Source organism: Nothobranchius furzeri, chromosome 1, assembly GCF_043380555.1.
Source record: "Nothobranchius furzeri strain GRZ-AD chromosome 1, NfurGRZ-RIMD1, whole genome shotgun sequence".
Taxonomy (NCBI): domain Eukaryota; kingdom Metazoa; phylum Chordata; class Actinopteri; order Cyprinodontiformes; family Nothobranchiidae; genus Nothobranchius; species Nothobranchius furzeri.
Window position 1 is genome coordinate 98,714,295 of NC_091741.1, and position 12,315 is coordinate 98,726,609.

The following is a 12,315-nucleotide window of genomic DNA, read 5'->3' on the forward strand; positions in this document are numbered from 1 at the left end:
ATGATGAAACCGTCTGGGTGTGTTGTTTGTTGCTCACTGATGGCCTGATACAATTCGTTCAGCGCCGTATTTCTATCGCTGTTGTTGCTAGATGGAGGTATATAAGTAGCGACCAACAAGATCGAACTTACCTCCCTGGGCAAGTAGAAGGGGCGACACTTCACGATCATGAACTCCACCAGTGATGAGCAGTGTTTTCGTACTACAGTGGCATCACGACACCACTCGTCACGGATGTAAACACAGACCCCACCACCTCGGGTCTTGCCTCCGTCTACGAGAGCCCTGTCGGCTCTGTAGCATGCTAGCTGCTCCAGCTGTATGGCCGAGTCCGGAATGTTGTCATTAAGCCATGTCTCAATGAAAACAAGCACACAACAGTAATTTACTCTGCGATTCGCTGATCTCAGAAGTCGTATGCTGTCCATTTTATTGTCCAGAGATCGTACGTTGGCCAAGAGGAGCAACGGTATGGCTGGGCGAGTTGGCTTAGCATCAAGCCTGACTCGGACACCTCCGCGCTTGCCCCGCTTCCTTGTCCTAGTGCACCGCTTTCGATGTCTCCTTGCCCAGCGAGGGGTAGCAGGCGAGTCCTGTGGGTTGCTAGGCCAGCTAGCAGGCTGTTGCAGAAGTCCTATTTCCCTTAACACCTCAACGTTAGTGTTCAAAACTTGGCAGATCTTGCTTCTCCGAATGTGTAAGAGAGCCTGACGACTGTACACATATTCCGACGTGGACTGGCAGGAAATACTTGCAGAAAGACACTTACTTGACAAACAAAACACCGCATTTTCAGGAGAGCGTGAGGTCGCTGCGTCTACACGCGCCGCCATCTTGTTTTGAAGGTGTTCTGAATTTTATCAGATGCATAAATATTACTTGTGTATAACTTATTGTTTTATACAGGTAGAAACGTGTAGTGGAGATAAATCTATCTACATTTTACTTTTCAGCACTTTGCTTTGTTTTCTTGTTTTTATTTAACTATTTCCTGTCCTGTCTGTCTCTCATCTTCCTGCATCTCCTCTAAACTCTCCAGAAAAAACTGCTGCCTGGATTCTTACTTTTTCACCTCATCAGTTACTTTTGAACTAAGCAGATCAAAGGGATCTCCTGACCGCAAAGCGTAGTGCGCGTCTCGATGCTGCGTCAGTGAGGTGAAATCACCGCAGCACACGATGAGTGGAGTGCGTCAGGAACGATTAAAAGACAGAATACCAGAGGATTTAAACAGATGCGAATGATCATGTGTTAATAATAATGTTTTGTTGCGCCACTTTGTGAATGTATCGTGGGCCGGACGCAGCGCGCGCACCAACGATCAGCACTCAGCGTCCTCTCCGCTCAACAGAACCCCGCTACGCTGAGAGTCCATAAATATTGTAAAAAAGGTAGAAACTGGATCTTTCCCTGAAAGATATAGACCCCATAACTCGATCCCTGCTCCTGGATGAAAAACAGGACACTTTATTCCATGTAGGAAACCCTGCCGGACGTCCCGGACAGAGAGTGAAAAGTGGACATGTCCGGGGAAAAGAGGACGTATGGTCACCCTATTTAATCCGTCATTCTGTGGAGCTGTTCTGATCTGATGGATCACCACAAAAGCCTGAGAGATGGTGGACAGAATCAGCCCAGACTCACAGTTGAAGTTCAGGGGAAGGGCAGAAACATGGAGACACAATATAAATTGTTATCACATTTTTGGCTGTTTCCCTTTGGTTATTACTTTTACACAGTATTTTGCAAATGCAAAGGACTTCACATCTTTTTTAGCCCATGTTTAACCCTGAAGTTTCCATTGATATTAACTAGGCCCGATCAAATAAAAATGTTTTAAGTCTAGTCTTAAAAGTAGAAAAGGTGTCTGCCTCAAGGACTAAAGCTGGGAGCTGGTTCCACAGGAGAGGAGCCTGATGGCTAAAAGATCTGCCTCCCATCCTATTTTTAGATATTCTGGGAACCACCAGTAAACCTGCAGTCTAAAAGCAAAGTGCTCAGTTAGGAAAGCATGGAACAATCAGGTCACTGATGAATGATGGAGCTTGATTTTTAAGAGCTTTATATGTGAGAAGGAGGATCTTAAAATCTATTCTGAATTTAACAGGCGGCCAATGTAGGGAAGCTAACACAGGAAAGTTATGATCTCTTTTTAATTCTCATCAGAACTCCTGCTGCAGCATTTTGGACAAGCTGAAGACTTCTAACTACATTCTGTGGACTTCCTGAGAGTAATGAATTACAGTAAACCAGCCGTGATGTAATAAATGCATGAACTCGTTTTTCAGCATCACCCCTGGAAAGGATGCATCTAATCTTAGCAATATTCCAAAGGTGAAAAAAGGAAATCCTACAAACCAGTTTAAAGTGAGAGTCCTGGTCGAAGACACTAAGGTTCCTTACTTTGTTCTCTGAGACTAATTTAATGCTGTTCAGGTCAGATGATTGGCTAAACAATTTCCTTTTCTGAAGTTCCGGTCCAAAAATGAGAACTTCAGTCTTGATTTAAAAGCAGAAAGTTTAGAGTTATCCAATTTTTTATGTAACAGGAAGAAACTTGCAAAGAATCCTGGAGCCATCCGCCATGAACCACTGGGGATTGAGAAGACAGAACACACACACACACACACACACACACACACACACACACACACACACACACACACACACACACACACACAGGTGACTTTATGACCATGTGTTTTACACGTTTAAAACACTTTATTATGTACACATTTTCAGAAAAGGTTGCAGGAAACACATTTTCATAGATTAACAATATTAATATAAAAACAGGCATTAAACAATAAATATGACTCACACACGAGTCATGTTTTTATCTGAATTTTGTTACGATAAAAACAGAATTCAATACCAAAAGACAATCTTAAACAATAGAGGAAACATCAGCTTGAGGAAAACTCCAGAGGAAAAACATGACAATGTGTTTATTTCCAGTCTACACTAAGCAGATCATTTCAGAACATTAATTTAAAAATAATATTATTCTTATTTCTATGCTGAAGGACTGTTGCTTTATTGTTCAGTGTTATTGATCACTGCAGCTGTGAGAGAAGAGCTCCACAATCATCCAGCCTGTCCAGCTCCTCCACCACCTCCACCAGCCGCTCCACCTTCTCTGATGGCAGCACCACCTCTGCGTTGCTTCTGAACTTCTTGCTCAGGCTCTCGTTTGTCAGCGGGTTGCGCCAGTGGCCGTAGAAGGTGTCACAGCGGCCCTTCAGGATGTCTCCTCCAACTAGAGTCACCTGGACTTCTCCGTACATGCGGTTGAAATTGGCCGGGTTGTCCTCAGGATGCTCCATGCGAACACGGCTCAGCAGGAAATGCAGCTCTGGGCGGCTCATGGCGGGCGGGCTGAAGGACTGCACGGTCACCTCACCGTCCAGCAGAGCGCTGCAGGCGTTAAACTGGAAGGAGTGGCGTGCCTCGTGCTCTGACTCGGGAAAAGGCCTGTTGATGTATTTAGACTGGGGGACTCTGAGCAGGATGTCCTGGACCTGATGTGGGGACACCTGTCCTAGACCATGTCCCACAAGGAGCTCATGGACCGCAGCTGCAGCATCAGCTACCCAGTGCATCCCCAGATGGGCAGGAAAACGCTTAAAAGCCATGTCCTGCTCCTCTAACAGGAACACATGTCCACCATCATCAGGTGACTCTAAAGGCTGAGGAACATAATCTTCATAAAAGGCGCTGAAGCCCGCCACTCCTGCAACAGCATCCAAGACCAGAGGACTGGCCTCTAGGCCTCTGGAGGCCAGCAGAGCAGCTTCAAGCCCCAAACGAGAGGCGTTGCCGATGTGAAGGGGCTTGGACTGAGTGGCAGCATTAGCCATCGGAGCTCCAGCTAGAGAAGCTGCTATAGCCAAGGCATGACTGCACTGAGACGGATCCAGAGACAGGAGACGAGAACAGGCTGCTGCACTTCCCATAGGACCCACCACAGTGGGAGGATGGAACCTGTTCACACACACACACACACACGCACACACACACACACACACACACACACACACACACACACACACACGCACGCACGCACGCACGCACGCACGCACGCACGCACACACACACACACACACACACACACACACAGTTCAGTTAGGACATTTATTCTGTTGTAACTGAAACAATCACTGATCTGCATCACCACTTAAGAACGTTTCTATTGGTTGAATCTTTAGAACAAGATGAATTGATTCGACTCGTTTCAGGTCACCTGAGTTTCTAAAACACCCACCAGATGAAGGGTTTGGTTTGTGCTAATTCTGTTAACGTTACACCAAGAGCCCCTGCTGTTCCTACAGTAAGCATCATTACACTGACATCACTAAAACGGCCTCTTACACCTCAGTGCTGAGATCAGCACAGTCAAACAAGGACGTCTTTAAACGAACGTGTTCATGAAGATCGTGCTAAAACCAGACTTTCTGGTTCAAGCTTGACTTGTGCTGTGAGGCACTGACCTCTTGGGAATGCTGCGTGCTTCATTAGAGAACCTCATCAGACGGCCCTGGATCTCAATGCCGACATTGAAGGCCAGTAAGAAGTCCAGACCGCTTGGTTTGCTGTTAGCCGGCATCATGTCACTGAGAGCAAACAAAGCTGGGAGAACAGCTCCTGAGGGATGAGTGGCTGGATGCCACGTGTCGTCAAAGTCCATGGAATGAGTCTGGAAGCAACCAGAGTTTGTGTCTCATCATACTGAAGCTGAAAGGAGTCAGAATAATAACTTTTTCTGTGAGGGTCATAACTAGATCAGAACCCAGCTATTTCTATATCCTAACCCTGTGGTCTTTGGGAGCCACGCTGCACCAACAGCTGAGAAAAGCTGTTTATACAAAATGTTTCCACTGATGTTTATGTGGTTATTTATATATGGTTGTTTTCCACGTATGTTTCTCACCGCTACTCCATTAACGAAAGCTGCCAGTGTTGGGGAGAGTCTGATCCCTCTGCGTCCGTACACAGAGCTGATGTGATCCGGAGCATACATGTGCTAAGAACAAACACAGAAACAACCCTACATTCACTCATCTGTTCTGGACATATTTGGGTTGGACCTGACTCAGACTTTCACTTTGCCTCACCTGGCAGAACTGAAGAGCCAGCTCAAACACATCTGTCCTGCTCCCTATCAGTCCAACCCCGATGCTGTCCAGCACCATCCTTTTGCTGCGATGGAGCACAACCGGAGACAAATGCTGAGGCTTTATTTCACTGATGAACTTCCCAAAACTGGCTGTGACCGTATCTTCTGGGGCTGGGTGCTTCTGGACTGCAGGAATGAAAAGATAAAAGTTGTTTAATAAAGGTTATTAATTAAGGTTATTATTATTATTTTTAATCAAAGTCAGCATTTCTGTTTACCCTCCACTGCAGTGTTATGCAGTCTTCTGGCAGCCCGCACTGGTCTGATGGTTTTCTTTGGGACAAAACATAAATCAGAACAAAGCATTTCAGTTATTTTTCACATCTCAGGATGACTACAGGCTGATGAGTTCCTGCATTTACTTGTTCACGGCTTTAATCTAATGTTTGTGTTTGAAAGAGCCAGTGTAGAGGTGTAACAGGTGTTTCCCAGCATGAGTGTTCTCCTCAACAATTAGCAGGAGTTATTTTATAGTTCCCTGCCTTGGCCGCACTACAAACCTCTACTTTTAGATATTTTTATGACTTCTTTATTTGAAAAGGACTTAAAACCATCACTTTTAGAGTCTGAAAACAGACTAAAAGCATAAATATGTCTGTAATCTTACCTGTAGCGTGGAGAACATGACTTCAACTTTCTGTCACAATGATCTTGTTTCTTGTTTCTCTTGGATGCAGCAGCTGAGCAGTGAAGGATGCTGATGCTTTTGTGGCTGAAAATCCACCTGCCTTATATAGTCCAGGACTTACAATGACCGGAAACACCAAAGGAGCAGGAAGGGCAGGTTCCTTTTGCAATCCTGTATCACATCAGAATGAGGCTTTTCCACCCGGGTCATTATCTGTGGTGTAACGTTCACCATCATCAATAGCCTTGAGGGGGAGGAAGGAGAAAGAACGAGGAAAAGCCACTTTTGTGTAAAGTGAAAGGCAGTGATGTCACCTGTAAGTATGCTGCTGTGTGACAAGAGTGGGGAATTCTCAGTAACTCCTCCTTTACACAAACAGATCATATTTAAGGCAAACCTTCGTCCCTCCTTCAGCACAACTCAGCTTTCCATCAGTCTGAACAACTTCAACAGGTAAAACTTTGTTCTTTCTTTTATTGCTGACAGGAGTAAATATTTTGTTTCTGCATGTCACCCATCAAAGATCCTTAAACCTGTAGCTAGATTATTATATACTCTGCTTTGTAGATTGAATCAGACCTAAATCTGCATAAAGGATGCTCCCTGACAAGAGTTTATTTATAAATATTAAAACTATTATTGCAATATCCTGTAGTTTTTCAACAATATGAAAATAACAGTAATGTTAGGGGTATTATTCTATTGATAAAATTGTTTTCATTTAGAATAAGTTCTTCCTCTTCAGAGAGCCTGTTAGAGGAGCGCCATAATAAATGACTTTTACATTAGTTACATGACAAGAGTGGCTCAGCCTACTTATGACAGGCAAGGACCGTATTATATTATATTATATTATATTATATTATATTATATTATATTATATTATATTATATTATATTACATTACATTACATTACATTATATTATATTATATTATATTATATTATATTATGCTCAATCTTTCATTGGTTCCTTTTAAAATTCATATATTAATGTTGTTGTTGACGATTACCATTGTAGACTATTATCATAAGTTTGGATTGTCTACAGAAACACCATGACAGCAGACGGGTTTCCTGCCAGTTTCTACGGAGAACCAGGAGTATTAGGAATGTTAACACTCCAGGCAGCCTATGGATTCACAGCTGGAGGTGTTGCTTTACTGGTCAATAATGCCTTCCTCATGCTGATTGGTAAGGTCTAGTATCTGCTTTCAGCGCTGGAAATCACAGTTTTTATTCATTCATAATTTTGTACTTTTGTTTCTTCTATTAGCTGCTTATAGGAACGTGGTTCTGTTGTTTCTAACAACAATCATGGAGGTTGTTCTTGTCTGCTTCCTTCTCTCCACCCTGCACAGACTTCCATACCAACTTGAAAGTGAGTTAAAACCGCCTGTTATAAACTTTATGTATTTACGATACTGACTCTCATCAGAACAAATAAAGTCTAACATCCAGAAACGATGTATTGCAGTTGCCATGCTTGCATTGGTATCCATCATTTGCTTTTATGGCACCTTGGCTTCACTGATGAACTGCATCTTCTCACAAAGAGTGATCCCAATGGGTCCTCCCATAATAAAGGTAATGACTGAAGTTTAGATTGACCTACCTTTAAGAATCAGCGTGAATAATTAATAAAAATTACGTGTGTGTGTTTTGTTTTAGGAAAAAGTGAAACAGGAAGCTTGTGACGAGCCGTCCTGTCCGGTGGCTAGCTCGCGTCTCACCAGCGGTCTGTTGAAGATAGCTCGACTTCTCGAGGACGGGGGTGTGTGTGGTATTCCCACAGATACTGTGTACGCTCTGGCTGCTTCCTGCAAGAATCCTCAGGCGATAGAAAAAATCTACAACATTAAAGTAAGAAGATAGAGGAGGCTTGTTTAACAGCAATATACATTTTCATGAAGTCACCATCTTGTTGAATTGGACCTTTTGCAGGACAGACCTGCAGAGAAGCCTATATGCATTTGCATCTCCAGTGTGGAACAGCTGGTTGCAGCCAGGCCTCCTTTCAGCCCTCTGCTGTGGGAGTTCATGAGGAATGTGTATCCTGGAGGCATCAGCTGCATTGTCAGCAAAGGAGACTGGCTTTACAGACTAGGTCAGCAGTGTAGAGTGTTTGAATGTTGAGTGGCAGAATTCTGTATCAGTATTCAGTTTTTACGTGAACTTTAACCTCATTTCTGTAGGAGTTGGACCTGCTTATGACCGTGTTGGTACCAGAGACAGCATCATGATCCGTGTCCCAGACCACACCGTGACCTGCCACCTATGTGACATCACTGGACCCCTGGCCATAACATCAGCCAATCCCAGTGGAGAATCAGACAGCACCCACCACAGCATGGTCATTAAGTAAGAGTCTCCTCAAAGAAGTTTAATGCAAACTAACAAAAAACACATCTCTAACACTTTTAGCACCATACACTAATTACTGTTTCAAACTGCTTCTTTTGCTGCAGTCGACTGGGACACAAGATCCAAGGAGTACTTTGTGATGGTGACTCGAATGAAGTAGTTGCTTCAACTGTGGTCAACTGCCTGAGGATTGATGAAGGTAAGGGGCCATGATTTCTTCCTACTGGGGCTGTTTAAGGTCAAGTTTCTAACTGAAGCTCTTCTAACCTTCGTTCAGGAGTCATAACCATTGTGAGAGAAGGCTGTGTCCCTGCTATCAAAGTCCAACAGATCTTTGACAGACTGAAGAACTCCATGATTTGAGTGTCTCTTAGCGAAGACTGTCTACCTGGCTGATCACGTTCAAGTCAACTTGTCTAACCCAAGCTGTGCTTTGCTTTTCATACTGACAAACAGCAAAAGAGGGAAAAGAAAACTAAAGATGTGTGTTTATATGGATGTAACTTTTGTGTCTTAGTGGATGCATAGATAGATAGCTAATTCAAAAGTCATCTTAAACTGCATGAACTCCATAATGTTTTGGACTATTTATATAGTTATTGTTATATTTATTTTTAATATATATCAAAAAAACACTTTGAATCTGTAAATAAATAGCTATGTTTTTTTATTTATAATGTTTGAACTCATTGTAAAACATAACGAATGTCTTTGTGTGGTTTCTGCATTGAAGCTCTCTCATGCATTAATTAATTTGTGCAATAAAAATAATTAAAGTGTATTAAGGCTTGCATCTTTAAATAATTACTAAATGTTTTCTAGATGAATGCATTCTCTCCCTCAATACATCTTTATTCAGATCTTCAGATAAAACAATAACAACAATGGTGTTTAAAAGCTTGACATAAATAGATATATTTTTGAACAATTACTAATTAAGCACTTGAAAGCATCTAGTTATTTGTCAGAGGTCATTAGCAGCTCAAGAACTCTGAAACAATTCAACCATATATTTTTGTTATGAGCTCTTTAAAGATGGGGATCCCTCGTTTAATCAATACATTTGCAGTGGTCTCTAGTAGTAATGAAGGCCTTGTAAGTCGTACTCTGGGGAAAAGAGAGCTCTGGTGCACCATTTTCAGGAAGTAGAAATGAGCCACATCATAGTTGAGGATTTGCCTGAAGTAGCTAATGCTAAAGGTTATCTTATACTGTTGGAGACCCTAAACCAACAACAGCCTTCCCTGTTGTGAGTCAAGATTGACTAGTCCATGAATGCTATGTGACATATATATATATATATATATATATATATATATATATATATATATATATATATATTAGTGGTGGGCATAGATTAATTTATTTAATCTAGATTAATCTCACTGTAATATTGGAATTAATCTAGATTTAAATGGCTCATTCAAATTCTGCCAAAGGCATATGTGTGTGCAACCTAAATAATGAATAAAAGCAAGTCTTTGAGAATGGAGGCATATTTCTTGTTTCAATAATGCATCACAGACTGATAAAGCAGTTTTACTACGATAACTGATGATGAAAATAAATAATGATCAATAAGTATGTGTGTTTAATAGCTGTTTATTCAGTTCAACAAATTCTGCACAGGTCTACAGAATAGGTCATGATTAACTATTTACAGTCAGTAGCATTTGGTCAATCAGTCCAAGCTCTATTTCTCCTTCTTCCACCAGTCACTCAAGCAGACCAGCTTGTTCACATTGTCTGGTGACAAACTAGATCTTCTCTTCTGCACAATATGGCCTGCTAAAGAAAAAAGTCTCTCACATGGGACAGTTGTGGCAGGAGTCCCCAAATATTTACGGGCAATGTGGGCCATCTTACCATACACAGCAGTGTGTTCCGACCACCACTTCAGTGGACACTGATCTAAATTGGCACTGGGCTCTACCTTGTACCTCTCCACAGTCAGTGCGTTTACATGCAGCCAGTAACCCTTTTAAAACCTGAATATCCACAATAACCCGGTTCCGCAGGTCCTTGTAAACACCGCCAAAAACCCGGATATGCTCATAACCGGGTTTTTAAAAACCTGGATATGCTCATAACCGGGTTTTTAAAAACCCGGTTACTACACCTGTGGTAGCCCTTTTCTAACCCAAATGTTTGGTCGCATAAACGCATAGCGGGATATCCCCATCAAAGCGTGTCTTCTGCGCATGCTCTGTTCGCAAGGAATCTTGGTCTTTTGAGTAGCGAGACGTCTTGTATGCGCCAGAACACCGGAAGTAAACAACAAGTTGGGAGCAAAATGGCGAGTCGCAGCACAGCACCACACTTTTGGAGTGACGAAGAAACTAAAGCGCAAAGAAACGCGGTCGCTTTCTCTTCCGAACTGGGAAACTTGTTGTTTTCACGGATACTGGAACAAGAAGAACCGGAAATGACGCATATTGCGTCTGGACATAGTCCACACGTCCTGACGCTACCCCAACGTCCGCATTTAAATCGGGTTATGCAAGTTAGAGGTAACTCTTTCTATTTATGCTTGTAAACGGGTTATTCTGATCAACTCAGAAACCTGAATACCGACCTTAACCCGATCATAACCCGGATATTGGCTGCATGTAAACGTACTCAGTGTTGTCTACTGGTGTCTCCTCATCTGAATCCGAGTCTGATCCCATTAGTAGAAGGGCTCTTTTCTTCTTGGGTGGCTCAGGGTTCTCCTCCCTGAGTGGCTTCAGAGTAGGTTCTTGTCCCTTCACCAACTCACGTAGCTTTACCCACACCGGCTCCCTCTCTGCTCTGGGCAAGCACTTGAGGTCCTTAAATTGTGGATCTAAGGCAGTAGCCACCTTTAATAAATAAAACAATTATTATTATTGATGAAAATTTCACTTTCCAAATCTAACCTCCATATTTGTTCATGACTCCTTCATCTATTCATTTGACCAACCTACTAGATGGCTTTCATTTCCACTGCGCAGACCGCAAGAGCGATCTCTCTGGCAAAACCAAAAGGTGTAGGTGTCTGTTATACTAACAACAGTTTGTTTGGTGTTCTGATGTGACCATAATCTCCCAGCACTGTTCTCCTGATTTAGAATGCCTACTCTTCAACTGTAACCCTTTGTACTCTCCCCGTGATTTCTCCTCATTTATTCTGGCCACGTCTACATCCTGCCGAGCGCAGACATGCACGCAGTGCAGCGTTCACTTGTGGATAAAATTTTGTGCGTGGAGCAAAAATATTGTGATTCCAGCATTGTTCCAACACTCACCAGACTGTATTTCAATAACGACAAACCATGGCCAAACTCAGTCAGCTCAAGATGGAGAAGGAGATTGCATTTTTTTAAAAAGGCACAGAGAGCTACAAAAGAGGCGAAATACAGGTTCAGCAGGGAGGTGAAAAATGCTAAATCAAGGTACTCTGAGAGGCTGAAAGAACAATTCTCAGCTAACGACTCGACTTTTGTGTGGAAAGGGCGCTTAGGCAAATCACTGCCAAGCCAAATAACCCACTCAACAGAGGACCTAAACAAGTTCTAATCAGTGACTGTAGAAAGAGAGTTTGGTTGCCGTTATGATGGCCCAACAGCCAACCAGGACATCACCCATCAGCTACATCTCCATTTCAACAAGGTCACCTACACCTCCATGGCCCCAGAAGCCTCCTCACAAAAGGCATGTCTCCCCTCCTCCCACACGCCACTAACCATCCTGGAAGAGGATTTTATTGGGCCATTCAAGAGTCTAAACCCCCACAAGGCGTGTGTTACGTCCCCGACATGAGATGTTAAAAGTGTGAAGGAGGGGGAGAACATAAGAACTGGTGGAGGAGTTTAAAATGGGTTTATTTGTACAAAAAGGTATTAAAACACGAGCAAAACTGATTTCTCAAAAAGGTTAACGTTACAAAGCGCATTATCAACTATAAAACACCTGGTAAAAACTTATGTTAAAAGTTTTGCCGCAACGAAGGTGTTTTAAAATCCTGAAGTTGATAAAAGTCTAAAAACATTCTACTGACTAAAACACCTGGTAAAAACTCATTTTAAAAGTTTTACCACAACTGAAGGTGTTTCAAACTGAGGTCAGTAAAAATGCCACAAACAGAGTTAACCTTTTAAAAACCAAACACACAAAAGATCCCTCTGGATC

The 12,315-nt window shown here is 42.5% G+C and overlaps 1 protein-coding gene across 1 annotated transcript; it reads right to left on the bottom strand.

The window, feature by feature from the left end:
- Window positions 1-3,035: 3,035 nt before the first annotated feature.
- Window positions 3,036-5,654, bottom strand: LOC129160702 (cis-aconitate decarboxylase-like). Its single transcript, XM_070552506.1, has 5 exons — window positions 5,395-5,654; window positions 5,115-5,302; window positions 4,931-5,023; window positions 4,491-4,696; window positions 3,036-3,984 (listed from the first exon to the last, which is right to left on the bottom strand). Exons 1-5 carry the CDS (start codon window positions 5,480-5,482, stop codon window positions 3,057-3,059), a joined length of 1,503 nt encoding a protein of 500 aa, XP_070408607.1. The 5' UTR covers window positions 5,483-5,654; the 3' UTR covers window positions 3,036-3,056.
- Between the last annotated feature and the right edge of the window lie 6,661 nt (window positions 5,655-12,315).

Bases quoted from the DNA above. Each gene is read 5' to 3' on its own strand.
- LOC129160702 (XM_070552506.1), bottom strand. From the start codon at position 5,482: ATGCTTTGTTCTGATTTATGTTTTGTCCCAAAGAAAACCATCAGACCA. The intron at 5,303-5,394 runs GTAAACAGAAAT...TCATTCCTGCAG, and splicing joins GCATAACACTGCAGTGGAGG to TCCAGAAGCACCCAGCCCCA. The intron at 4,697-4,930 runs GTGAGAAACATA...GGTTGCTTCCAG, and splicing joins CTTTCGTTAATGGAGTAGCG to ACTCATTCCATGGACTTTGA.